This window comes from Myotis daubentonii, chromosome 4 (genome assembly GCF_963259705.1).
Source record: "Myotis daubentonii chromosome 4, mMyoDau2.1, whole genome shotgun sequence".
NCBI lineage: Eukaryota > Metazoa > Chordata > Mammalia > Chiroptera > Vespertilionidae > Myotis > Myotis daubentonii.
Window position 1 is genome coordinate 3,757,729 of NC_081843.1, and position 27,642 is coordinate 3,785,370.

The following is a 27,642-nucleotide window of genomic DNA, read 5'->3' on the forward strand; positions in this document are numbered from 1 at the left end:
CTTAGATGACATCCTTCTAGTTCCCTCGTCCTTCAGTCACAGCTGCCCGAAAGCTGAGCAAGGACCAATGAGGCGAACGGAGGCAGCAGCACATGGCGTCTGCAGCACTAAAACCTTGGAGGCAGCAGTGAGGTGTCCCCTCATCTGGCCTGGACGGTCTTTGGGAACCTTTCAGTTTCGACTATAAATCAATCAAGATAATCCCAGAGCTCAGTGCTTAGATTAGATAGCACCGGAGAAGTGAGGAGAGAGCCCATGCCAATCCATCACCCCTTCCCTGCCTCTCGGGAGAGCCTGTGGGACGAACGTCTCCCCTCCCCTTGCTCCATTTACCCTGAATGGCTAAGTGCACAGGCTCTGGAATCAGACAGCCTGGGTGCGAATTCAGCTCTTCCGCTGAGTGGCTGTGTGACCTTGCACTAGTTACTTAACCCGTCTGGGTCTCAGTTTTCCCACCTATAAACGGTGGCAGAGGGACTACTAACTACATATTTCAAACGACTGCTCTGAGGTGGTTGCAAACGTATGTGTGGTGCTTGGAGCCGTACCTGGCACCAAGGGCGCAACGAAAGTGGCCGCAATGATTGCTTCTACTTGTGCTTGGTATTGGTTTTAACCTGACACCTGACTTTGCAGATATCAAATGAATGAGTGAGTGAGTGAATGAGTGAATGAGAGAGGGGGAATGAATGGAGGAATGAGTTAATCCTGGGCAGTACTTGTTGGTGTGGTCCTCTCTCCAGCCCTCACTATGGTGGGACGAGCCACTGCCTCTGCACAGCAGCCCCTTAACAAGCGTCCACCTCCACTGCTGCCAATGTGCCCCCCCCCTGCCCCCCGCCACCCCTGGGACCCCGATGAGCCCGCCCGGCCCACCTGTTGAACCTGATGAGCTCCTGCCTCAGGACGGTGTTCATGGACTCCTCATAGACCACAGGGTACAGCTTTATGACGACTTCCAGGTTAAAGTCCTTGGGGAGTTTGCCGAGTATGTCCTGGGTCAGCTCCTCAATCACTTCCTTAAAGGGCAGAGGAGAGGGAATAAGAAACAGGCCGAGGCCGGGACTTGTCTGGTAAACCTGAAGCGTCGACCTTGGTCTTTGTAAACACATCTGTTGGACCTCCTGTGATGTTCCTCCAGGTGGAAGGGGTTGGGGTGGCTGGGGGAGGACCCCCACACCAACTTTGGGGAAGACGTCACCCTTGGCCCAGAAAGTAAAGAGCTGAGCAAAGAGCGCCCTATTCTCATTCCTGGAGGGAGCCAGAGAGCGGGAAGCCTGGGGCAGCCCTGACCCTGAGAACCCCGCTGCGCGTGTCCTGGGTGAGGCTCCCACAGCTCTCCCCTGGGGCTCCCAGGACCCCCTCCTGATACGAACGGGCCTCGAGTAGGGCCAGTGACAGAGACTCCGGGGAAGGCAGCAGCCAGGCCTCAGCGGGAACAAGAGCAGCCAGAGCAGTGGGCCTTGCCAACCAGGGAGGGTGAGGCCCGAGGAGCCAGGAGCGAGGAGGAGCAGGGCTAAGGCTGGGAACACACTCCTCCTCTTCCCACTGTGCCCAGAGCTCCCACTCCGAAATGGAGATGCTGCAACCAGGCTGTGACCCTCAGCGATTCCCACTTCTCCCAGATGAACCAATCAAGGAGCCAAACACGCAGAATCCACCACTGAGCTCCGCTGGTGGTGAAGGGAGGGGCAGGCGGGGAGAGAGGGAGGCGGGCATCAGGGCCTGGTGGCCTGGTTCTGGCTCTGCCTCTGAGTCTATGGGCGCCTCAGGCAGGTCACTCCCTGGCCCAGGTTCGCATCGCCCCGTCTGTAGGTTGAGGATGGCGATCTGACCATGAGAGGCCCCCAGGATGGGCCCAGGTGCTTCCAGTTGGAGCCCATGTGAGACAGTCGCGCTCCTTTGGGTCACCACCTCCTCTCCTCATTCCCTCCAGGCGAGTTGCGGGCGCCGCTGGGCACTCACCAGCAGCGTGTCTGGAAAGAAGCTGCGTCTGCATAGCTTCCTGTGCTGTCTACTGGCTGCCAGGACTTTCCCAAAATGGGGTGGGTGCCATTCATGGTGCGGGTGTGAGGTTTAGAAATAAATGCTTTTCAGGCACATAGAGTTGGATTTTAAATGTTATGTAAAGGGAGTATAGATCTATGGGGGTCTAGCAATGACTCCTACAATTTCATAGCTGACGTCGGACACACTGTGATCCCTGCCAGGCTATACTCCACTGCCAGGCTGTGCCCCACTGCCAGGCTGTGCCCCCTGCCAAGCTGTGCCCCACTGCCAGGCTGTGCCCCCTGCCAAGCTGTGCCCCCAGCCAGGCTGTACCCACTGCCAGGCTGTGCCCCACTGCCAGGCTGTACCCTAATGCCAGGCTGTACCACCTGCCAGGCTGTGCCCCCTGCCAGGCTGTACCCCACTGCCAGGCTGTGCCCCCTGTCAGGCTGTACCCCACTGCCAGGCTGTACCCCACTGCCAGGCTGTGTCCCCTGCCAGGCTGTACCCCACTGCCAGGCTGTGTCCCCTGCCAGGCTGTACCCCCTGCCAGGCTGTGCCCCACTGCCAGGCTGTGTCCCCTGCCAGGCTGTGCCCCACTGCCAGGCTGTACCCCACTGCCAGGCTGTGCCCCCTGCCAGGCTGTGCCCCCTGCCAGGCTGTGTCCCCTGTCAGGCTGTGCCCCACTGCCAGGCTGTGTCCCCTGTCAGGCTGTACCCCACTGCCAGGCTGTGTCCCCTATCAGGCTGGATCCCACTGCCAGGTGTACCCCCTGCCAGGCTGTACCCCACTGCCAGGTGTACCCCCTGCCAGGCTGTACCTCCTGCCAGGCTGTGCCCCACTGCCAGGCTGTACCCCAATGCCAGGCTGTGCCCCCTGCCAGGCTGTGTCCCTTCCCAGGCTGTACCCCACTGCCAGGCTGTGCCCCCTGTCAGGCTGTGTCCCTTCCCAGGCTGTACCCCACTGCCAGGCTGTGTTCCCTGCCAGGCTGTACCCCACTGCCAGGCTGTGTCCCCTGCCAGGCTGTGCCCCCTGCCAGGCTATGCCCCCTGCCAGGCTGTACCCCACTGCCAGGCTGTGCCCCCTGCCAGGCTGTGTCCCTTCCCAGGCTGTACCCCACTGCCAGGCTGTGTTCCCTGTCAGGCTGTGTCCCTTCCCAGGCTGTACCCCACTGCCAGGCTGTGTTCCCTGCCAGGCTGTACCCCACTGCCAGGCTGTGTCCCCTGCGAGGCTGTGCCCCCTGCCAGGCTATGCCCCCTGCCAGGCTGTGCCCACTGCCAGGCTGTGCCCCCTGCCAGGCTGTGTCCCTTCCCAGGCTGTACCCCACTGCCAGGCTGTGTTCCCTGCCAGGCTGTGTCCCTTCCCAGGCTGTACCCCACTGCCAGGCTGTGCCCCCTGTCAGGCTGTGTCCCTTCCCAGGCTGTACCCCACTGCCAGGCTGTGCCCCCTGTCAGGCTGTACCCCACTGCCAGGCTGTACCCCACTGCCAGGCTGTGTCCCCTGTCAGGCTGTACCCCACTGCCAGGCTGTGTCCCCTGCCAGGCTGTACCCCACTGCCAGGCTGTGTCCCCTGCCAGGCTGTACCCCCTGCCAGGCTGTGCCCCACTGCCAGACTGTGTCCCCTGCCAGGCTGTGCCCCACTGCCAGGCTGTACCCCACTGCCAGGCTGTGCCCCCTGCCAGGCTGTGTCCCCTGTCAGGCTGTGCCCCACTGCCAGGCTGTACCCCACTGCCAGGCTGTGTCCCCTGTCAGGCTGTACCCCACTGCCAGGCTGTGTCCCCTATCAGGCTGGACCCCACTGCCAGGTGTACCCCCTGCCAGGCTGTACCCCACTGCCAGGTGTATCCCCTGCCAGGCTGTACCTCCTGCCAGGCTGTGCCCCACTGCCAGGCTGTACCCCACTGCCAGGCTGTGTCCCCTGTCAGGCTGTACCCCACTGCCAGGCTGTGTCCCCTATCAGGCTGGACCCCACTGCCAGGTGTACCCCCTGCCAGGCTGTACCCCACTGCCAGGCTGTGCCCCCTGTCAGGCTGTGTCCCTTCCCAGGCTGTACCCCACTGCCAGGCTGTGCCCCCTGTCAGGCTGTGTCCCTTCCCAGGCTGTACCCCACTGCCAGGCTGTGTTCCCTGCCAGGCTGTACCCCACTGCCAGGCTGTGTCCCCTGCCAGGCTGTGCCCCCTGCCAGGCTATGCCCCCTGCCAGGCTGTGCCCACTGCCAGGCTGTGCCCCCTGCCAGGGCTGCCAGGCCTCCATGTTTCTGTCTCCTTGCTCATCTCTCTCAGTCCTGTGCCCCAGATGGAAACCCGCCTGGGAAATTGAACTCAAGCCGGGTTACCTGAGGGGACTTGCCGCTTGCGCCCGCCTGTCTGGGGAGCGTCAGCAGCACCCCCTGAAACAGCTGGTTGGTCTCCTGGTTGTCCTTGGTGATGTCAGCGTTCTCGTGGAGGCCGAACACCCCTGGGTGGGCTATGATGGGAAGGTTCCTGAGGTACTCGATGTAGGACTGGGAAGAAAAGCTTCAGGTGACACACATGTGGGTTCCTGGGGCCCCACAGGTCACCAGGGCTGGGTCAGACCAGCCCGGGCAGACGCCTGTGCGGGGACACACCCCAAGCTTGTCCCTGTGCCCAGGCTTTGGAGCCTGACAGAACGGGGCTTGGATCCGCCCCGATCTGTCAGGCTCCGTGGGGGTCCCGGAGCCTCACTCCCTCATCGAAGGACAGGCCGGGCGCGCAGCGGGGCGCAGTGAGAGACGCCCCTTTCCGTCCTCCCTCCAGACGGCTGGTTTCCCTCGCTCCTTCGGTCCAGTTTTGGCCCCTCCCCTTTCACCACCTGCTGAACCTTTCTTTCCAAGTAGCAACTTCCAGGCTGTTCGCTGCCAAGCTTCCCCTTAATATCCCTCCTCCCCCAGGAAACCCTCCTATTTTGAGAGACCTGGTCTCCAAAGACTCAGTGTTCATTATCAATAACACTCTCTCTCTCCTGGGCTCTTGGAATATTGGAAATAGCTTAGGGACCCAAATCAGGAGGCTCAAGGCGGCCCCTGGGCCCTCGCTGGCCTCCCCCCAGGCCTCACCTGGTAGGAGCCGTGGGGGGGGATGTAGTAAATGTCTCCGGGGGCGACGTAGTAGTGGTCCTGCTCGATGTCCTTGCAGTAGAAGGTGGACAGCAGGGACAGCAGGAGACGCCTGTCTTTGTCGTCGGTCACTCTGCCTCCATAGTTGCACTCCCCTGGAGACAACCGCAGAGGGGGAGGCTGAGCCCCGGGACGGGCGCCCTGAGCTCGGTTACTAGCCTAAAGCAGAGGATTCTTTGAGCCAGGAGCCTGCGGGGACATGGGCTGCTGGAGCTGCGCTCAGCCTGGGATGAGAGCAGACCTGTTTGCTGTTGTGGCTGCTCTAAAAAGAACCCAGGCCACCACGTTACTAGCAGATGGCAAACAGCTAAACCGAAAGCCAAGCGCTGCAACCACCAACGAGCAGCATTTAGGCACCTTCCACGTGTGTGTGCACGCGTGTGTTTGTGTGTACATACATGTGGCAGACATTATAGCAATGTGGTTCCAGTCAAGAGCTTTGGCATGGGCAGTCCTGGGTTCCCGCTCCAGCTGATCTGGGTTCCAGCCTCTGCCACTAAGAGCAGCCTGCTCGCTGACACCAGCGAGCCCAGGGCACAGGCTGGGTGAATGGCGCCGGGAGCACTGAGCAGCAAGCGCAGCGCAGGAGCCCTTCACGTGGTCACAACTGCCACACACAGTCCCGGGGGCTGAGCCTATCCTGTCGCGACTGCTTTGGGAGATGACGTCCCCACCCCCATCATAACATCACCCTCTGAGACTCAGGTGTCTGTGCTCAGATTTCTACAAGAACCAGGGGCATCCAGGGCCCCTTGCCAACCCCGGACACAGCTTCCAGCTGGCCCAGACCCATGGGATGTGGCACCACCTGGATGTGGCATTTGGAAGTTGTGGACAACACACTAGCCTGCAAGAGAAGTGTGTGCGCGTGCGTGCATGCGTGTGTGTGTGTGTATGTGTGCACGTGTGCAGGACTCTCCAGAAGGGTCGGCTCATTTCCAGTCTGAACCATTCCAGAAAGAGGACGGTCTACAGACAAGAAATAGGAAGTACGACCCAAGTTGGGAGCAGAGGCCTCAGTTTTTCTTGGTCCAGAGTTGGAGGGGGATCCCGGTGCGTGTCGAGGGAGGGGGAGGGACTAAGGGGCGCCCCCATGGCGATGCACCCGGAGACACTGTTGACGTCTCAGGCCTCAGCACAGTTTAGACTGGACATTGGGGGCTGGGACGCTGTGAAGAGGTTTGTGACAGCTCCTGGCTGCAGTGCTAAAGGGAGCGCAGTTTGTCCCCGGGGCAGCAGGTGAAGGGCGTCTCCTGCAGAGACCTGCGGAGTCCTGTGGCCACCCCCCTGCGGCTAGCTTTTCTCAGGGGCTGGTCCTGAGGCTATAGTCTTGCGTGCATGAGGGACAGTGACTTCCTTCTGGCCACTGCTCTGCTCTCTGAGGCAGGAGCGAGGCTCCGGGACCAGGCTGGGCCGCATCTCCTGCCTCAGGCCTCGCGGCTCCTGCGGCAGGCGGGGCTGGGGCTCCGGGAGCTGACTGCACGCCTCTCCCAAGGCCTCAGGATTACCCGCATCTGTTCTTCCCTCCAGGCACGTAGGAAGGTTACGCTATCCTGGGCCGTGGGTGGGGCAGGCGCCGTTCCTATGCATTTAATTCCTGGGACGAGCTCTTTAGCGCTAGCCTGTGGCACTGACCACACAAGTGTATGTTGAGATGGTGGCATCAAAAGTTGGTGGAGCCCGGCCCGGGTGGCTCAGTGGTTGAGCACCCACCCATGCACCAAGAAGTCACTGGTTCGATTCCCAGTCAGGGCACATGCCAGTGTTTCGGGCTCAATCTCCAGTAGGGGGCGTGCAGGAGGCGGCTGGTCTGTTTGGCTCAGGAGGCAGTTGTTTCTCTCTCACTGATGTTTCTCTCTCTCTCCCTAACCCCTCTCTCTAAAATCAGTAAAAACATATTGTTTGAGTAAGTTGGTGGAGCCTTTGCCAACTGTGCGCTGACATAATTACAACGAGCAGTCACTTTCCCAGTTCACGCTGGACATGTAGAGCGGGCGAGATACGGGCCTTTGATGCCAGACACCCTTGAGATGTGGGGACTGTTTGTTATGCCAGCCTAACTAGTCCCCGGGCCCGTGGGGCGGGGGGAGTGGCAGTGCTGACTGAGCCGCAGGGCAGCTGGGCACTCAGTCCCTCCTGGTCCTGCCGTCTGCAGAGGCGCCCGTGCTTCTGGAGAAGACCCTCCCACAAACCAGCTTCCACGGGCCTGACGCCGTGCGTCCCTTGGGCTTTGTGTCGGACACTGTGCTGAGTGAAGGTCTGTGTGACCTTCTGCAACTGAACTTTATCACGGAGAGCAGGACTTCTCGGCCTCGGCACCACTAGCATGTGGGCTGGGGAGTCCTGCTCTGGGGGCCGCCCTGTGCGTCCTGGGATGTCTAGCACAGCCTGGCCCGCCCTGGTGCACTCCCACTGAGCTGTGACAACCCAGTGTCTGCAGACATTGCCACAGGCCCCCGGGGGTCAAAATCCCCTCTGCTCTCAAGCCTCAGTCTCATCAGCTGTGAAATGGGTCACTCATGGCGCACAGATTGCCAGGAGACCCAGTGCACTGCTCTGCTGTGGACAGAGAGGCTCCGTGGAAAGCCACCACCCAGGAGATGGGCTCACAAATCCCAGCTGGGCGGGCCATGGTGGGTGTCACTCCCAGGCCCCTGACTGCTGACCTTTGTCCTAAGCAGGCCCCGCCCAGGGCAATGCCTTTGAAATGCCTACTCAAGTGCACCCCCTCAGGACAGCGGAGCCTGACTGTCCTGTCACTGACCGCCTTGCTCCCTTCTCCTCCACACAGCCTCCTAATTCCATGAGCACAGTCACAGCCCCAAACCATGATGCTGGGAGCATTTTCTCAGTCTGTCCAGGTCTTGCTCCCAGGCGTGCCCTCTGTTTGGCTCAAATAAATTCTTACAAAAACTCTACAGCCCAGGCTGGTGGCTCAGTTGGTTGGGGCGTTGTCCGTACACCAAAACGGCGTGGGTTCCATTTCTCATGAGAGCACTAACCCCTGGCGGGGGTGCACATGGGAGACAGCCAGTTACGTGTGTCTCTCTTTCTCCCTCTCCCTCCCCTTCCCCTGTCCCTCCCTCTCTCACTTTCCCCCCTCTCCCTCTGTCTCCCTCTCCTCTCCCCTCCCCTTCTACCTCCCCCTTCCCTCGCATTCCCCTCCTCCTTCCCCTCTCCTTCTCCCCCTTCCCCCCTCCCTCTGTCTCCCTCTCCTCTCCCCTCCCCTTCTCCCTCTTCCTCTCTCTCCTCCCTCCCCTTCTCCTTCTCCCTCTCCCTCTCTCTTCCTCTCCCCCATACCCTCTCCCTCTCCTTTTCCCCTCTCCCTCTGCCTCCCCTCCATCTCCCTCTAAAAGTCAATAAAAACATATCCTCCAGTGAGGACTAGAAAAGATTGCTCTGCAGGTTTGGTCATTAGTACACCGACAGTGTCTACAAAGTCCCTGCCCCAGGCCTGGGGAGAGGAGCCGGACAGCCCTTAGCTCTGGGATGAAGAGATGGGAGTGTGGTCTGCAGGGTGCCTCGTCTCTCACGGGGCTGCACTGTGGCCCCTGACCACGGCGTTCCATTCACTGAGCGCATCCCTGTTTTACCCTTGAGGATAAAGCCAAGGCTTCTACACCTCCATCCTCCATCACAGACAGCAGGCGACTGACCAGGCTGTGGATGGATCGGCCATGCTGACTGGATTGCTTCCCCACAACGGCAGGTTGCCACCTCAGGTCCCTTTGCAGGGAACCTCTCTCCTCATCCCCATCCCATGGCTCTACCCCTTCTTCTTCCACTTATAAAACTCCTAGTCATCCCTCAAAACCCATCTTTGTGCCATCAGGAGGTTTTCCATGATCATCTCCTGCCCCAGCCTGAGGCTACTCACTGGGCTGTCTTCCTACTTTACACGTGTTTCTCTCGTTGAACTTATCACCGTATTGTCATTAAAAAATATTTTTCTCCCTGTGAACCATTTGAGGGTAGGAATTAATATCTTAATTTCTTTCTTTTTTAAGACAGTATCTGGCCTGGTGACAGCGTTGGTGTGGCTCCGTCTGCGGAGGGGAAGCCTGAGCGAGTCCGGCTGGGGATGGCGGCGGAGCAGGAGCGGACGTGGCTGCAGAGCCCCCTGCGCGCAGGAATACCTGTCAGGTAGGTCAGAGCGTCGAACGGCACGTCCTTGTAGTCGTTCAGGAACATCTGGACCTGCCGCACGCTGATCCTCAGGTCCGACTCGTTGAACTCGTAAGGGATGTTCCAACCTGCGTGGGGCGGGCGGAGGGCTCAGCGCGTGGGCCAGACAGAGCTCGAGGCCGCCAGCCTCGACAGGGATTGTGGCTGCGGCCCCTGAGCCGAGGAGGCGTCCGTCCTAAAACCCAATTCCGGGTGGCCGCCCCTTCGCAGAGGAAGGTGCCCGCGCCTGTGGCGGGGCCCGAGGAACAGCGGCTGGACACAGTGGAGGCACAGGGCTCCTGGACAGCAGGGGCAGCGGGCAGCGCCCTGGGCCTCGAGCCCAGCCAGCTTCGGGCTCCATCCCCGCAGGAACTGGCGGCCCTGGGTTTGCTGAGAAATGCCCGGGGCCGCACCAGCAGCCTGAGTGCGAGCAGAGCTTGGTGTAAGACAGCAGGTCGATGGGGCCTGGGCTCAGCCGAGTCACTTCATCTCCTGAACATTCACACTCAAAATAAAAATGATAAAACGGCCCTGACCGGTTTGGCTCAGTGGATAGAGCGTCGGCCTGCGGACTGAGAGGTCCCAGGTTCAATTCCGGGCAAGGGCATGTACCTTGGTTGCGGGCACATCCCCAGTAGGGAGTGTGCAGGAGGCAGCTGATCGATGTTTCTCTCCCATCGATGTTTCTAACTCTCTCTCTCCCTTCCTCTCTGTAAAAAATCAATAAAATATATTTTAAAAAATGATAGAACGGCAGAGTAGTAACTCATGCTCAGGCACACCCGGCCATTGGCTGCGAGCCAAGGAGGTGCCCAGACTTTGGGAGACCCGCATGGTGGGGCGCGGGAGACCGCGGCTGCGAAGGCAGAGTCCGCGGCGGGCCCTGGGCTGCCCGTCCCGGCCGCTCAGTGCAGGGCCAGGGCGCGTGTGCAGCCGGGCGGGTGTGCAGGGAAAGGAAGAGGAGCTCAGAGGACCCTAGACACAGCTGCCTCCTGGTTAAGGAGCACGAGCTGAGGGCCCTGCAGGGTCACGTCCAGGCTGTGGAGCAGATCAGCTGCAGCGGCCGCCGATGGCCAGGAGCCTGTCAGCGTGCGCTGCTCGGCTCTCACGGGAACCCGTCACATCTAGTGAACTGAGGCATGGCTGGGTGCGTTAGTGAAAACATCACCTTTATTTTTTCGAGAAGCACAGACAAACATGTCCCAGCGTATTTCTTTCCATGTCATGCTATACACTACCTGGTGGCGCTTTGTGGACAATGGCCACCGTGCCCCAGGTGGGCGCATACACAGCTCAAGCCCGATTCTCTCACCGTCCCGTGACTTCAGCAGCACCTCTTTTCCTGGCATCGACACTGACCTGGTTCTGGGGTTGCCAGGTTTATTAAATACAAGTACAGGGCCCTCGGTAAAGTTATCATTTCAGATAACCAACAAGTCCTGTTCAGTACACGTGTGCCCCGAAGGCTGTGTGGCGCACAGTCTCCCGCGTCTCCCCGCGTCCCTCCGGGCAGAGCCCGTGCCCGCCCGCCCGCCCGCCCCGCCCTGCCCGGGGCCCTCCCGTACCGAGCGGCCCGAAGTTCCGCCGCTCCTGCACGATGGCGTGGAAGAAGCAGAGGCCGAACAGCAGCTTCTGCCACATCTCGGCCTTCGTGCAGCTTTGGAAGAAGACGGGGTCGGAGATGGGGTCGTTGAGGTAGGAGCGCAGGAGGTTGGCCCGCAGCCCTTTGGGAGGCTCGTTGGTCATTTTGATCCCGTTCTGCAGGATGCTGACTGGGAACTTCTCGGAGGGGTAGCTGGTCAGCCAGAGTCTGGAGGGACAGCGACCCGACTACTTAGAGCAGCGCAGTAACTTCAGTGGAAAAACCAGTAACAGATATCAGCCACCATCCACTGAGCACCGCCCGGCGCCGCCAGGCTAAGAACCAACGTGCCCCTTCCCGTGCTTTGCCTCCCAGGCCCTCTGTGGGGGGTTGCGACTCCTCCGACCAGAGAGGAACTGGGAGCGTGGAGAGGCCGAGTGGGTGTTTCACGTGCACACCCCCTAGAGGTGGCTGAACTGAGAGGTGACCGGGCTCCCGCCGTCCAGGCCCCGTCCGCCCTGCTGGACTGGCCGAGCTAAAGCCCGCACCCAGGGAGGCTGAAGTGAGCCACTCCCAGCTCCCAGCTCCTCGCAGCCTTGCTGTTAGAGAGGAAACGGGGCAGGCGGGGAGAAAAGGCAAGCAAACTGATGCCACAGTAAATGCATTACTGAACCAAGACCCCATGTTGTCCCCACGGGAACAGGAGGTTTCTATTGCGGAGAGAAGTCTGCAATGGGCCCAGCCAGGAGCAGAGTCCAGCAGGGCCTGCTTTTGTAAGCACAGTGCTGGGCCCTGGCTCTGCCCCTTCATTTACATATGACTTGCGGCTGCTTTCCTGCAGCTGACTACAGTGGGGCCTTGACTTATGAGTGTCCCGACTAAGGACTAACGAGGTTTTTGAGATACCAGTTGTCTCTCGGCTGATTTTTTGCATTGAGTTGACAGAGTAATTTGAGTTAATGAGCTCCTTAACGAGCTCCTTAACGAGCTCCGTCTCCAACGAATTAAACTCGTAAGTTAAGGCCCCACTGTAGTTGCAACAGAGACCACGCGGCCTCACAGTCTGACATATTCACGATCTGGCCCTTTACAGAGAAAGCTTGCTGACCGCAGTCACGGAGGCGGCGTTTGGAACAGGCCCTGAAGGTATGGCAGGCTTCTTCCTGTGCCCACAGACGGGAACATATGCAAATGTACGTAGAAGCAAAAAGACGGTAACTTCAACTCAGCGAGTTAACACTTCGGCGCACTGGCGTCTAGGCTTTCCTTCGCCTGTGTTTCCTACCTGAGCTCCATGGCAGCCTGTTCTGTTTCATTTTGCAGGTTTTTGTTTGTTTGCTTTGCTAGACTTTAGAGCGGTCACCACAGGCGAATCTGGTGACGGAAGGCCGTTAGGAACACCGGACGCAGCTGGGCGTCCGCACAGGCGAGGAGGTCGGGAGGAGGCCCGGCCCTGTGGGTCCAGGCCCGGCGCTGGGAGCTGGGCAGAGGCTATCGCTGCTGGCTTGAGGCCTGACCTTAGTCTGCAGATGGCTGACATCTAGTTCAGGCCCAGAAAACCAACCCGATGCCGCAACATATTTTTGAAGTAATTGCCCACTTTTAAAAATGTAGGGTTTTCTTTTATTTTATTTTATTTTTTTTTAACTTTTTTATTTTTTTTATTTTTTATTTATTTTTCATTTTTTTTTATTGCTTAAAGTATTACAAAGGGTATTACATATGTATCCATTTTATCCCCCTGCCCTAGACAGTCCCCTAGCCTCCCCTATCCCCCAGTGTCTTATGTCCATTGGTTATGCTTATATGCATGCATACAAGTCCTTTAGTTGATCTCTTACCCCCCTACCTCCTGCCCCCCAACCCTCCCCAGCCTTCCCGCTGCAGTCTGACAATCTGTTTGAGGCAGCTCTGCCTCTGTATCTATTATTGTTCAAAAGTTTATAATGGTCTCTATTGTCCATGAATGAGTGAGATCATGTGGTATTTTTCCTTTATTGACTGGCTTATTTCACTTAGCATAATGCTCTCCAGTTCCATCCATGCCGTTGCAAATGGTAAGAGTTCCTTCCTTTTTACAGCAGCATAGTATTCAATCGTGTAGATGTACCACATTTTTCTAATCCATTCATCTACTGATGGGCACTTAGGCTGTTTCCAGATCTTAGCTATGGTGAATTGTGCTGCTATGAACATAGGGGTGCATATATCCTTTCTGATTGGTGTTTCTGGTTTCTTGGGATATATTCCTAGAAGTGGGATCACAGGGTCAAATGGGAGTTCCATTTTCAGTTTTTTAAGGAAACTCCATACTGTCTTCCATAATGGCTGCACCAGTCTGCATTCCCACCAGCAGTGCACAAGTGTTCCTTTTTCTCCACATCCTCTCCAGCACTTGTCGTTTGTTGATTTGTTGATGATAGCCAGTCTGACAGGTGTGAGATGGTACCTCATTGCTGTTTTGATTTGCATCTCTCGGATGATTAGTGACTTTGAGCATGTTTTCATATGTCTCTTGGCTTTCTGGATGTCCTCTTTTGAAAGGTGTCTATTTAGGTCCTTTGCCCATTTTTTGATTGGATTGTTTATCTTTCTTTTGTTAAGTTGTATGAGTTCCCTATAAATTTTGGAGATTAGGCCCTTATCAGATATGTCATTGGCAAATATGTTTTCCCACACAGTGGGTTTTCTCGTTGTTTTGTTGATGGTTTCTTTTGCTGTGCAGAAGCTTTTTATTTTGATGAAGTCCCATTTGTTCATTTTTTCTTTAGTTTCAAGTGCCCTAGGAGCTGTATCAGTGAAGAAATTGCTTCGGCATATGTCTGAGATTTTGTTGCCTTTGGATTCTTCTAGAATTTTTATGGTTTCCCGTCGTACATTTAAGTCCTTTATCCATTTTGAGTTTATTTTTGTGTATGGTGTAAGTTGGTGGTCTAGTTTCATTTTCTTGCATATATCTGTCCAATTTTCCCAGCACCATTTATTGAAGAGACTATCTTGGCTCCATTGTATGTTCTTGCCTCCTTTGTCAAATATTAATTGAGCATATTGGTTCGGGCCGATTTCTGGGGTCTCTATTCTATTCCATTGATCTATATGCCTATTCTTGTGCCAGTACCAGGCAGTTTTGAGAACAGTGGCTTTGTAATACAACTTGATATCTGGTATTGAGATCCCACCTACTTTGTTCTTTTTCAGGATTGCTGCAGCTATTCGGGGTCTTTTTTTATTCCAGATGAATTTTTGGAGAGTTCGTTCTAGATCTCTGAAGTATGCTGTTGGTATTTTAATGGGAAGTGCATTGAATTTATAGATTGCTTTGGGTAGTATGGACATTTTAATGATGTTGATTCTACCAATCCATGAACACGGTATGTTCTTCCATCTGTTTATGTCTTCCTCTATATCTTTTTTCAATGTCCTGTAGTTTTCTGAGTAGAGGTCTTTTACCTCTTTAGTTAAGTTTATTCCTAGGTAGCTTAATTTTTTTGGTGCAATGGTAAACGGGATTGTTTTTATAATCTCTCTTTCTGAAAGTTCACTATTGGTGTATAGAAATGCCTCAGATTTCTTGGGGTTAATTTTGTATCCTGCTACATTGCCAAATTCATGTATTAAGTCTAGTAGCTTTTTGATGGAATCTCTAGGGTTTTGTATGTATAATATCATGTCGTCTGCAAATAAGGACAGTTTTACTTCCTCTTTTCCAATTTGGATGCCTTTTATTTCTTCTTCTTGCCAAATTGCAATGGCTAATACTTCCAGTACTATGTTGAACAGGAGTGGTGAGAGGGGGCATCCCTGTCTTGTTCCTGTTCTTAGGGGAAATGGTGTTAGTTTTTGTCCATTGAGTATGATGTTGGCTGTGGGCCTGTCATATATGGCTTTTATTATGTTGAGGTATGATCCTTCTACTCCCACCTTGCTGAGAGTTTTTATCAAAAATGGGTGTTGAATTTTGTCAAATGCTTTTTCTGCATCAATTGATATGACCATGTGGTTTTTTTCTTTCAATTTGTTTATGTGATGTATCACGTTTATTGATTTGCGGATATTGTACCATCCTTGCATCCCTGGGATAAATCCTACTTGGTCATGGTGTATGATCTTTCTGATGTACTGCTGGATCCGATTTGCTAAGATTTTGTTGAGGATTTTGGCGTCTATGTTCATGAGGGATATTGGCCTGTAATTCTCTTTCATTGTGTTGTCTTTACCTGGTTTTGGTATTAGGGTGATGTTGGCTTCATAGAATGAGCTTGGAAGTGTTCCTTCCTCTTGAATTTTTTGTAGTAGTCTGAGGAGGATAGGTTTCAGTTCTTCCTTGAATGTTTGGTAAAACTCCCCTGTGAAGCCGTCTGGTCCTGGGCTTTTGTTTGATGGAAGCTTTTTGATGACTGCTTCAATTTCTTCCATAGTTATTGGCCTGTTGAGATTTTTAGATTCTTCCTGATTGAGTTTTGGAATGTTGTATTTTTCTAGGAATTTGTCCATTTCCTCCATGTTGTCTAGTTTGTTGGAGTAGAGCTGTCCATAGTATTTTTTTAACAATCATTTGTATTTCTGTGGGGTCTGTTGTTATTTTGCCTCTATCGTTTCTGATTTTATTTATTTGGGTCCTCTCTCTCTGCTTCTTGGTGAGTCTGGCTAGAGGTTTGTCAATCTTGTTTATCCTTTCAAAGAACCAGCTCTTGGTTTCATTGATTTTCTGTATTGTTTTTTTGGTCTCTATGTCATTTATTTCTGCTCTAATCTTTATTATCTCCTTCCTTCTGCTCACTCTGGGGTTTTCTTGTTGCTCTCTTTCTAATTCTCTGAGTTGTAGAGTTAGATGATTTACTACCATTTTTTCTTGTTTTTTGAGATAGGCCTGTAGAGCTATAAACTTCCCTCTCAGGACTGCTTTCATTGTGTCCCATAGGTTTTGGATTGTTGTGTTTTCATTGTCATTAGTTTCCAGGATGTTTTTAATTTCTTCTTTGATCTCATTGGTAACCCAATCAATATTTAATAACATGCTATTCAGCTTCCAGGTGTTTGAGTATTTTGGGTTGTTTTTATTGTAGTTTATTTCTAGTATTATGCCATCGTCGTCTGCGAAGATGCTTTTTATGATTTCAATCTTCTTGAATTTGGGTATACTTTGCTTTTGACCCAATATGTGGTCTTTTTTTGATGATTTACCATGAGCCCCTGAGAGGAACGTATATTCCCTGGCTTTGGGGTGAAGTGTTCTGAAGATGTCTATTAAGTCCATCTGATCTAGTGAGTCATTTAGGATTGCTGTATCTTTGCTGATTGTTTGTCTATAGGACTTATCCAGTGCTGTCAATGGTGTATTAAAGTCCCCTACTATGATTGTATTGTTGTCGATCTCTCCTTTGATATCTTCCAGGAGTTTTTTTATGAATTTGGGTGCTCCTACATTGGGTGCATATATGTTTACCAGGGTTATATCTTCTTGTTGTATTGATCCCTTTAGTATTATGAAGTGGCCTTCCTTATCTCTTGTTAAGGCCTTCACTTTGAGGTCTATTTTGTCCGATATAAGTATTGCTACCCCAGCTTTCTTTTCCTTTCCATTTGCCTGAAAGATATTTTTCCATCCTTTCACTTTCAGTCTGTGTGAGTCCCTTCTAATGAGGTGGGTTTCTTGTAGACAGCAGATGTATGGGTCATGTTTTTTTATCCATTCAGCCACTCGGTGTCTTTTGGTTGGAGCATTTAGTCCGTTTACGTTTAAAGTTACTATTGAAAGGTACTTGTTTGTAGCCATTTCTTTTTGTGTGTGTGTGTGGCTGTTTTCTTTCTGAGCTTTTTATTTCTTCTTTTTATACCAGTCCCTTTAGCATTCCTTGCATTGCTGGCTTGGTGGTGACAAACTCCCTTAGCCTTTTTTTGTCTGTGAAGCTTCTTATTTCCCCTTCAAGTTTGAATGATAGCCTTGCTGGATAGAGTATTCTTGGATTCAGTCCTTTGCTTTGCATCACTTTGTAAATTTCAGTCCATTCTTTTCTGGCCTGATGTGTTTCTGTTGAGAAATCATTTGACAGTCTAATGGGAGATCCCTTGTATGTAACTTTCCGTCTCTCTCTTGCAGCCTGTAAGATTCTCTCTTTGTCCTGAACATTTGCCATGGTGATTATGATGTGTCTTGGTGTGGGTCTTTTCGGGTTCACCTTGTTTGGGACTCTCTGGGCTTGTGAGACTTTTTTCTTCCCCACCTCAGGAAAGTTTTCTGATATTATTTCTTCAAGTAGGTTTTCTAATCCTTGTTCATCCTTCTGTTGTTCTGGTACTCCTATTATTCGTATGTTGTTTCGTTTCATGTTGTCCCAAAGCTCCCTTAGGCTCTCCTCCAGTCTTTTAATTTTTTTCTCCAATTGCAGTACATTTTGGGTGTGTTTTGCTTCCTTGTCTTCTAATTCACTAATTCGGTCCTCCGCTTCTCCTAGTCTACTGTTGATACTTTCAATGGAGTTTTTCATTGCAGCTATATCACTCTTCATTTCTTCTTGGGTCTTACTTAAGTTGTTGATTTTTTCATCTGTTTCTTCTAGCTTCTTCCATATGTTATCGATTTTTTCATCCGTTTCTTCTAGCTTCTTCCATATGTTATCGATTTTTTCATCTGTTTCTTCTTGCTTCTTGCAGAGGTTGTCGATTTTTTCCTCCATCCGGTTTATGCACTCTAGGACCCTTATTCTGAATTCTTTATCTGTCATGTTGCATGCCTCTGTATTACTTAGCTGCTTTTCTGGAGAGTCCTCCTTCTCTTTCCTTTGGGGGTTTCTTTGTCTACCCATGTTTGATTTCACTGACATATCTAGATGTTGAGTCGTTCAGTGGTTGCTCCCTGGGTGGCAGTGACTCCTTGGTCTGTGGTTGCTCTTCAGGCGGTTGCGGTAGCAGCTGCTCTTCAGTTGGCAGCAGCTCCTCTGGTGGGTGCTGTTCACAGCTGTGGTGGCTCTTCTGGCTGGTGGGGCGAGGTTTCACGTACAGCTGCTGTTCCTCAGCAGAGGATGTGGTGCTCAGGAGGTTGCTGTTGCTTGGATCTGCTGCATTGATTTAAAGGCACAAAATACAACACAACAAGGCACCACGTACCAGGCACTATACACAAATATATTCACGATATTAATAACTCCAAATAAAGGTGACCACCTGAATTAAGAGAATTAGGGGATAAGGAAGAAGGAAGAGAAAAAGATAAAAGAAAAAAAAGAAAAGAAAAGTAAGGACCAAAAAAAGGAGTGCAAAAATGAAATCGGGAAAAAGGAGGGGGGAAAATAAAAGCAAGAAAAGAAAAGAAAAAAAAAAAGAGCGAAAAGAGAGAATGAAGTGGAAGAGGGGAAGAGACTTTTTATATGAGGAGAATACTCCTATAGAACAGCCATTAATCCCAACAAATTCCAGCAACAGCTCCCTGGATATGAATGCAAACTAGAAACAACCAATAATATAACAATGAAAATAGAATGGAGAACACTAATCCCAAAATAAAATAAAGAGAAAATAAAATGGCACTTTAAAAAATGGTAAAATGGTAGCAGTAATAATACTGGTTAAAAAATAAGAAGGTAGTAATTAAAAGGGTAAAATCAGGTGATGGAAAAAGAAAAAAAAAGAACAGAAAAAAAAATAATAAAAAAAAATTGATTTCTTAGTTAAAAAGTGAAAAAAGAGGAAAAAAAATGCAGTAGTGAAGGTCCTTCGGTTCTTCTATTCTTCAGTGTGGCTCGCCTTAGACCTTCCAGGTATTCAGGAGAGTGTTGAGTTTCCCTGCGATATACTGTTCCTCTGTGTTGTGAACCACAGTCCTTATTTTAAAGCAGGTCGCATTTATTTCCCAGACTGCCTTATTTTGTGTTTAGCAAAGAGTCAGTTTGTGGGTCAGCCTCTGGGTGGCAGTGTTCTGGGGTTGGCCTCTGGGGCTATAGGGCCTCTCTTTCCAGTGGAAGTTCACTGCCCAGAGCTGACTGCGTAATAGTTAGTTACCGGCGCTATGTTGTTGCTGGGATTGAAAATCCCTCTATAGGCCAGACCCTGTTAACTCCCAGGGACTGATAAGGTTATTTTAATCCTTGATCTCGTACAGGGTGGAATCTGGGTGTGGCTGTGCTCCTTGCCTGGGGGCCGGGGGGAGGAGCCTCACTCTCTGGAGAGAATGGCTGCCCCAGTCTTGGGCTCAGGGGTGTCTCAGCACTCAATTCGCTGCCACCTCTCCCGGCTCCCCCTCTCTCTCCAGTCTCTCCCCAGATTCCACTCCTCCGCACACTCTCCCTCTCTTCAGCACAGGTGAGTGTCTGTATCCGAAATGTCCCATGAACAGGATTCAGTGAAAACAGACAAACAAACGCCGGCTGCGGAAATGGGGAAGGCTTGGTTTCTGTAAGCTTCTTCTCTTACCGGGACTGCATGGTCAGGTCAGCTCTTCAGGCTGCCCCCTTTAGGCTCAGTCCTCCGCGGTCACAGAACCCAGCTCTCAATTTCCCTGGCGGCGCCAGGAATCCCGCGGTTCTCCTTTCCCCCCGTCAGGGGCTGTGCCTGTCCCAGGGGACGCGGCTGTCTGCCACGCGGTCTCCCTCCGACTCTCTGGGCTCAGAGGTCTGGCAAACTTTCCTGCCCAAATCCCTGTTTTTTTTTTTTACCTTTCCAGGGGAGTTCTGCTCTTCCCGGCTGCAAACCCTCTCACCAGCTGAGCAATTTCGCCAATTCGGTGTGGGTGTTACTAGTTTCAGCTGTTCATTCCATTTGCTCCGGGACACGACCTGGGACGCGTCTGCCTATATCGCCGCCATCTTGGTTCTTCATCCTTTCCCTCTAACTTTCTTCAAATTAAGAGAATCTATGGAGTTCCCTTCTTGGCGCTGTGTTTTAACCAAAGTCACCTCCGAGAAAGCGGGTTTTCTTTTAAAAGTCTAGATCCCTAGATACCCTTTAAATAACGACAACATCCAATCACAAGAGGCTTGCGTTCCTGCATGGCAACACCAGCGGCACGAGCAGGGGCTGCTCGTCTCTCCCTAATGGCGTGGCTTCTCTTTCCTGAGTCCCCACCGCTCCCGCTCCCTGGTTGTGCCCAGCGCGGAGGCTGACGACCTGGACGGCTGCTACTGTGGTGTGGAAAGTGGAATATTCCTGTGCCTAGTCCCCCTCCCTCATCTGCAGGACATTCCTGGCTCCTGTAGGTACCTGAGCTCATGCCTTTTGGATTAGGAACATAGTATTGAGGACCTTAATGAATAATTTTTTCTTCATTGAGTGTGTCATTAATGGTCAATGAATCAACTCATCATCCCAAACCAGACAGAATTCTTGAAACTAGTAGATCCCACTTAAACTCTTCCATGAATCTTACCTGAGTCTTACATGAATAGAGTCAACTATGGCCTAGTCTGGCTTTGTAAATAAACACTAAACACTTTCCTATTTTCAGGCAGACATGACTAAAATTAAAACATCCACCAGGCTTTGGGGTAGAGCAAGAGTTGGCAAAGTCTCTGTAAAGCAGCAGTTCTCAACCTGTGGGTCGCGACCCCTTTGGCGGTCGAACGACCCTTTCACAGGGGTCGCCTAAGACCATCCTGCATATCAGATATTTACATGACGATTCATAACAGTAGCAACATGACAGTTATGAAGTAGCAACGAAAATAATTTTATGGTTGGGTCACAACATGAGGAACTGTATTTAAAGGGCCAGAAGGTTGAGAATCACTGCTATAAAGGATCAAATAGTAAGGCTCAGCCTTTGCAGGCAGATGTTGCTGCCACATTACCTGCAGCATGAAAGCATCCTTGATCCTTGATAATATATAAGTGAGCATTGCTGTATCGCAACAAAACTTTATAGCTAGACAATGACATTTTAATTTCATATCATTTTCATCTGTCATGAGGTATTATTCTTCTGATTTTTTTCAACCATTAAAAAATGTAAAAACTATTCTTAGCTTATACACCAGACAACACCAAGCAGTCGCCTGGGTGTGGCCCCGGCTGTATGGCTGGCCCTGCTGGACCGAGAGCACTACTGCACACGGGCGTTGAAAGGGGCTTTGAAGTCTGTCTGGTCCATCTCCTCGCTCTGCAAATGCACAGCCACGCCTACTCGCTGGGCTCTAAAGTTCACAAAAACACATAGCTGTTTCCAGTGTTTCATGGCGCCTGAGAAATAGGCCAGAGCAAGGATGGCGGAGCCTAGACTACAGGTGAGATATTTTTAAAGACAAAGAATGTTACGCATCAGATTTGCTGACATTTAATGTACCTTTCCAGACACATTTCCTATCACCGCCCCTCAACATCATCTCACACCAGGGTCACAGCATAGCTTCTTGGTGCTTCCCTAACACCATCTTTGCTTTTTACAAATGCTGTCCCCTCTGCCTGGAATGTCCTTCCTGGCGAACTCCTATTCACCTTTCAAAACCCCAGGCCAATATCAGTCCTCCAAGTAGGTCTCCCCGACTCTCCCTTCCCCCTCCGTGTCCCAGGGCCCTTCTTAGAACATGAACATTGTTCCTCTGCAGGCTGCCTTCTGCTAGACTGAGCCTCCCAAGGGCGGAACTGTGTCTGGTCGTCGTCGCCTTCCCTGCCACCAGCAGGGTGCCGGGAGCCGCACCGCGCAGGACAGGCAGCGTGGGAGCCCCTCACCTGAAGCTGGCGCTGGTGTTCTCAGGGACGATCACCTCCTCGCAGATCTTCTCCAGGGCGGGCATCCAGCTCGTGGCCAGGTGGCAGTTCTGCAAGACCACCCAGGTCCCCTCTTTGATGGCGATGTTGATCATTTTGGCCGCAATAGGGCCTTGGCCCTGGCCCAGGGATATGATCTGTGTTTTGGTGCCTCCCATGTCAAGATCCTCCGCAAACTTCAGCAGGCCTGGGGCCAGGAGGAAAAGGGGCTTTTAAGAGAATGAGCCAGCGAAGACCATATTAACAGTCACGTCACAGGAGGCCCACGCTACAATTCTGGCTCCAAAAGACACCCACTGACTGCTGATAATTACAAATAAGCAAGTCTCCGGGGAAATTTTAGACTTTGGTGAAGATGGAGCGCAAAGACACTATTGGTCCCTCTTTTGCTCTGAATATACAGACATTATTGATTTTTAAAAATGACAGAAACTGAAAAAAATCAGGGTTGAAGGAAAGAGAAATTCCCAGGTGCCAAAAATAAAGACAGAGATCAAAACTAGAGAGGTGAGCACAGAGCCAAAGGACAAGGAACTGGGATTTTAGGAGTTTATTTTACTGGGAAAAACAGGTGTTTGTACAGCAAAATTTCAGGTAAGTCTCACTTCTCTCTCCCTCAGAGGCAGCAATGCTACTAGGTTTTGTGAGTCTTCCCAGAGACATTTCTGCATTTCAGTCATGCGGAATACAATTATACTCACACCAATTGTAGACCTCACATGTGCTTCCTTCACTCAGAATACCCTGTCAGTCCATGCGTGAAGGCCCTATTCTTTGTCATGGTTGCAAAGGATTTCCCCATTGGAAAACACCACACGACATCTAACCCGCTTAGAAGCGGTTGTTTGCCCACGGGAGATGGGCATAACTTTGCACTCAAAAGAAGTGGGGTGCTGGAACTGAGTTTAAAAAAAATAAAGGTAGGGTCCTCCAAGGGCTGCGCCTTCGTGGAGAGAAGGGCAGAAATCTGGCCACTGGCTCAAGCAGCACCGTGGAAGCTGCCGCTGGCTTGGAGCCTGGATGGGAAAATCCACCCTCCAGTGAGAACCAGAGCACGCAGCCCACGCCACAGAAACTCCCCATACACTGGCCTGGAACGGTCACCCGGGCACCGTTGTTTGCGTCCATGGACTATTCAGTTAGGGCACTCCTGAAACCCACGCCAGCGAGACCCCCACAAAACAACACACGCTGCTGTTGGTGAACGCACAGTAAACTACCACCAGCCACCAACCACGCTCAGGGACCGTCCGCACAGACAACAAATGGGAGAACTGATGCCCCCAGGATTACACACGGACTCTGCTGTGGGCTGAATCCCGTCCCCCCAGATCCATATCTTGAAGTCCTGACTCCCAGGACCTCGGTCTTTACAGAGGTAGTTAAATTGAAATGAGGTCAAGAGGGTGGGTCCTAACCCATTATGACTGGTGTCCTTACACGAGGAGATGAGGACAGGCAGAGGGGGAAGAGCCTGTACAAACACAGGAAGCAGGTGGCCACGAGTGAGCGTGAAGAGGCCTCAGCAGCGGCCGCCACCGCGCCCTGGGCGTGGACTTCTGTTCTCCAGGACCGGAGGAACCAGTCTGCCGTTCGAGGCACCCGCCTTTGGGACTGGTTGTGACAGCCCCAGCTGACCTTTGGCGATAACGTACTGGCACAGGAACCTGGAAAGGAGACCCGTGGCTCCCAGCTGCCACCTCTGACTGCCTTTGGGGGCAGGTGCTGGCTCCGCCTGGGTCAGGTGCGGGTCACACCCCTCGGCCTTCTCCCAACACGCCAACCTTGTCATTTGCGTTTCTGACACTCTTCCTTCATTCAGCAACAGAGACAACTAAAGCTTTGCAATCCCTCAACGGAACAGAAAACTAATTCCTGAAAACAACACACACCCTTTAATAAGCACAAATGATTCCTGGGAAAATACACAACCTGGTAACAGTGGCTACTCCTGGGAGCACTAGGAGGAGGCGGCACCTTCACTCTACAGAAGTGTTCCTCGGCCTCAGCTCCCCTGACAGGCGGGGCCGGATGATCCACTGCTGAGCCCTGTGCACTGTGGGGTGTTCAGCACCTTGGTCTCTACCTAGTAGATGCCAGTAGCACCCCTAGTTGTGACAACAAAAATGCTTTCCACGTTGTCAAATGTTCCTTGAGGGCAAAATGGCCCTGGTTGAGCCACAGTTCTACACCTTATGGCATTGTTTGGTTGTTTTTAAATCATGACTCACAGGATTAATTATCCAAAAAGTTAAAAAATTAAAAGAAAAGAGGAAAGCCCAGCTGAGATAGTCAGAAAAAATGGTTTAAAACCAAGGTGGCCAATTAGCAGCCAGGCTAAATCTAGCCACAGCTTTGCCCTCGCACAATTTTTAAGAAAACATTTGAATGAGTTATCAAGATGTCAAAAGGAGTGCTTTTTGCATTTCTTGTTTCTCTTGAAAAAAATCAGATGATCTGGCTCACAGCACCAGAGGGCACAGAAGGTGGAGTAGCAGCTGGCCCTTTAGGCGGAAAGAAACCTGCAGTCGCCACGCCCCCCTGCCCCCCGGCCTATTCACTGCTGGCCTTCAGAGCCATCTGAATTGGAGACGCCTGCTAAAAGGGATGCTATTGCCATCCTTTCACATTTTGGGCTCTTCATACCACAGTCCACCCTTACCTGCCATCGGGTCTGCGCCGGGAGACAGCACAAAAATCAGGGGCGTGCAGCAGCTGGAGTCATTGTAGGACCCCTGGAGGTCAAATGTAGGGGTTTCAATGTACACGTTGCCCATGTGCTCAGCAATGAACTCCCGGGTGGCCGGGATCATCTTGTCGGGCCGCAAACATCGCAGGATCACCATCCTCTCCAATCCTTGAAGGAACTTCCAAATGCCAGGGAACTTCTCCTCGTGGGGGTATGCTGAGTCATAGATGAGCTTCCATTTATCAGCGTTTTCTGCCAAATGTTCCATCAGGCCTTTCAACCCTGACAACGAGGATGCACGAACCACTTCGGCCCACGCTTTCTCAGACAGCCATTCAGAAACTGGGTTGGGGAAGGGGTTGTCCAGGGCCACGCCGCCAGTGAGGAGAAAGTACCAAATTTCCTCGTTAATTAGCTTTTTCTCTTTCAAGATGCCAATGGTCAGGAGGAGGGAGAAAACCAGCTTGTCCTTCTCAAACAGAGAGCGGCAGATATTGTTGTAGATGCTGAGGGTGAAGTACTCAATGATGTACTCAATGCGCAGGTCCAGCTCGTCACTCTTCTTGCTGTGCACCAGCGACTGCATGTAGAGGTTGATGAACCATGTCAGGGAGTACTGGTACATCGGCTCGATGTTGGCCAGGTCAGAGATACAAAAGAAGATGGTGGCAGAGTGGACAGCCACCGGCTTGTAGCCCATCCGAGTCTGGTCAATCTGCGTTTCTGTCACCGAAGCAATTTCCTGTTTCTCGGAGATCTCTTCAGACAGCTCCTTGGAGGAGGACAGAACATTGATGGCAGTCTCATCCTCAAGGATGTTGCCCTCAGACAAGGAGAGGATCTCTAGGATCCTGTCTTCAATTTCCTTTAGCTGCTTCTTGTTCTTGGCACTTTCCACAATCAACTTGTTCTTTTTCTCTTCCAGTTCTGGCTTCTCCTTGGCAGCCACGATGCCAAGCAGCTGATCTTGGAGGCCCAGGGGGGTGATCATGAAGTTGAGGAGGCAGACTTTCACAGCGACTTCAGGGAGGTAATGTGGGTTCCTCAGGCGGGTCGTGATGTATAGCTTGAAGTCCTTGGAGTATTCGATGATGTTTTCACCCAGCCTCATGTACTCGACCCCTTGCTGCCTGAATGTGGACTTGAGCAGGATGGGCTCAATGAAGGCATCCAGCTCTGCCCCCACGTTCTCTAGTAGGACAGGGGTGCCAAACTGCAGGGCATTCTCCAGTGTCCTCACGTAGTTGCTGTCCGAGAACTTGATGACAGACAGCTTGTTCACTTTCTCCATGTTCTTGATCCACTTGTTGGCCTGCCCCTGAGGGTCAATCATCAAGGCCCAGCGTCGGGAATTGGACACAATGATGCCGTTGTCGATGGAGAAGGAATCGACAGGCAGCCCGGCGATCTGCCAGGCTCGGGTTTTGATGGGATCCCCCAACGTGTTGCTGAGACTGAAGTCACTGGAGCCGGGGATGACCCTCTTGCTACACTGGGCCAGCCACTGATTTTGGCACTTGGCCCGATAATCCACGGTAAAGGCCCCTAGGTAAGCCACAGTCCCCGCAGACACCAGCACATCCCCGGTCAGATTAGTATAGCGGATCCCCAGCTGCCGGGCAGCCTCTGTCCATCGCTCCTTCTCTCCCCCAAGACCGCTGATGAGCTTTTCTGCCCTGATGAGCTTTTGGGAGCAGATATCGATGTTTTCTTCCAAAGTCATCTTCTTGATGTTCATCTCCTCAAATTCATCGTTCAGGGCCTGGAGGCGGTCCTCCACCAGCTTCAGCTCCGCTCTCTTCAGGTTCAGCTTCTGCATCTGGATGTCCAGCTTTCCCTCTGCCTCCTTCAGCCGCTCCCGCTTGGGAGCCACCACCTTGGTCACGCGGTCGTACACCTCCATGGCTCTCACCCACTTGCACAGACCCTCACAGGCAGATGACACGTTTTTAATGACGGCCGGCTGGAAATCTGGGTGGTCGATAAATCTCTCTCGGATCCGTTTCATGATCATTTGGGGGATGTTGTCTTTGTCATACGTCTTAAGGCTCTCCAGGAACTTCAGATCGCCAAGCACCTTTCTTGATACCCCCCAGTAATCTTCTATCATTTTGCCTGTCAGGTGAGCAAAGGCATAAGACTATCATTAAGATTTCTGGCTGAGACTTAAAGCTTTGCAGTGACGGTTCCTCGGATCTGGCAAAAAAATTCAAATCCCACAGAGGACTTTAAGGGCAGAGAAAATACTCTGTATGAGACCATAACGATGGAGCTGTCCTTATATGTTTGGCCAAACCCATAGAATGTGCTCCTCCAAGAGCATTCAATCGTGTAAACTATGGGCTTTGGGTGATTCTGATGTGTCCGTGTAGGTGTGCTGTGGTGGCGGGTGTTGATAATGGATGGGAGAGACTGTGCATGGGTGAGGGCAGGGGAATATGGGAAACCTCTTTGATGTGAACTTAAAGCTGCTTTAAAGATACAAAATCTAAATAAGAAAAGGAAAGTCTAAGCTCCTCACCATGGTCTGGGAGGCCTACTGACCGCACCCCTCATCGCTGCCTTGCTCTTCGGACGCCAGTCATGAAGGGCCTCCTGCAGCGCCTCGCTGTCCGAGGCTTCCCTACACGAGCTGCGCATGTCTGTAGCTGGCTCCTGACCAGACGGGGGGCTCATTTTAGAAACCACCCTCACGGGCCACAGAGGGGTTTCCCTAGATGAGCCCCAACGAGCGGCCCCTGCACCCCTCCCCCAGCATTGCCCTTCATCTCAGCAGCTAGAGCGTCTGTTCTCTTTACAGCATCTGTTGCAAGCTGTGACTTTTTGCTTACTTTTTATTGCGGCCTCTCCCTCACAGCGGTGAGGGGTCTGTGTTTACTGTTCTCCGCACAGTGCCTGAGACTCGGTCATCGGTCTGTATTGAATGAATGTTGCCCCTCATCCCAGCCATAGATGGAGAGGGCAAAGGAGTCACGGGCATGTGTTTTAAATATTCTTTTTCGCGTCTGGGAGGTGGACTGGATGGAACCCAAAGCGTCCTCCTCGTGAGTGAGTGGGGGCCCAAGAGAAGGCGAGGGGGGGAAGAAGACTGCAGCTGGACAGAGGCCCTCTGCCACCTGCCCAAGACGAGGCCGGGCCTGTTCTCCTCAGACCTCGTCACGCTGACCCGGGGCTGAGTGAGCCCTGACCTCATCCCAGGCGGCTCCTGAAAGGCTGACCGGCTGGAAAGGTTGGAGGCCTTTTGGCTCATGGCACTGTAACCATCGCTCATCCTAACACGCGTCCATGAGTCCTGGCTACGGGCTCAGTTGTTTGGAGCGTCGTCCACGGTGGAGGGTTTGATTCCAGGTCAGGGCACATGCCTAGGTTGCAGGTTCCACCCCC

The 27,642-nt window shown here is 52.3% G+C and overlaps 1 protein-coding gene across 1 annotated transcript in view; it reads right to left on the reverse strand.

The window, feature by feature from the left end:
- The window catches only part of DNAH3 (dynein axonemal heavy chain 3), a 192,778-nt gene that overhangs the window by 4,272 nt on the left and 160,864 nt on the right, over nt 1-27,642 (reverse strand). Inside the window, exons 52-58 of the mRNA XM_059692029.1 lie at nt 24,232-26,373; nt 21,531-21,756; nt 10,855-11,099; nt 9,262-9,378; nt 5,066-5,220; nt 4,325-4,492; nt 877-1,019 (exon numbers count right to left, since the gene is read on the reverse strand). Coding sequence (XP_059548012.1) covers nt 877-1,019; nt 4,325-4,492; nt 5,066-5,220; nt 9,262-9,378; nt 10,855-11,099; nt 21,531-21,756; nt 24,232-26,373 — 3,196 coding nt within the window. The remainder of the gene's footprint in view (nt 1-876; nt 1,020-4,324; nt 4,493-5,065; nt 5,221-9,261; nt 9,379-10,854; nt 11,100-21,530; nt 21,757-24,231; nt 26,374-27,642) is intronic.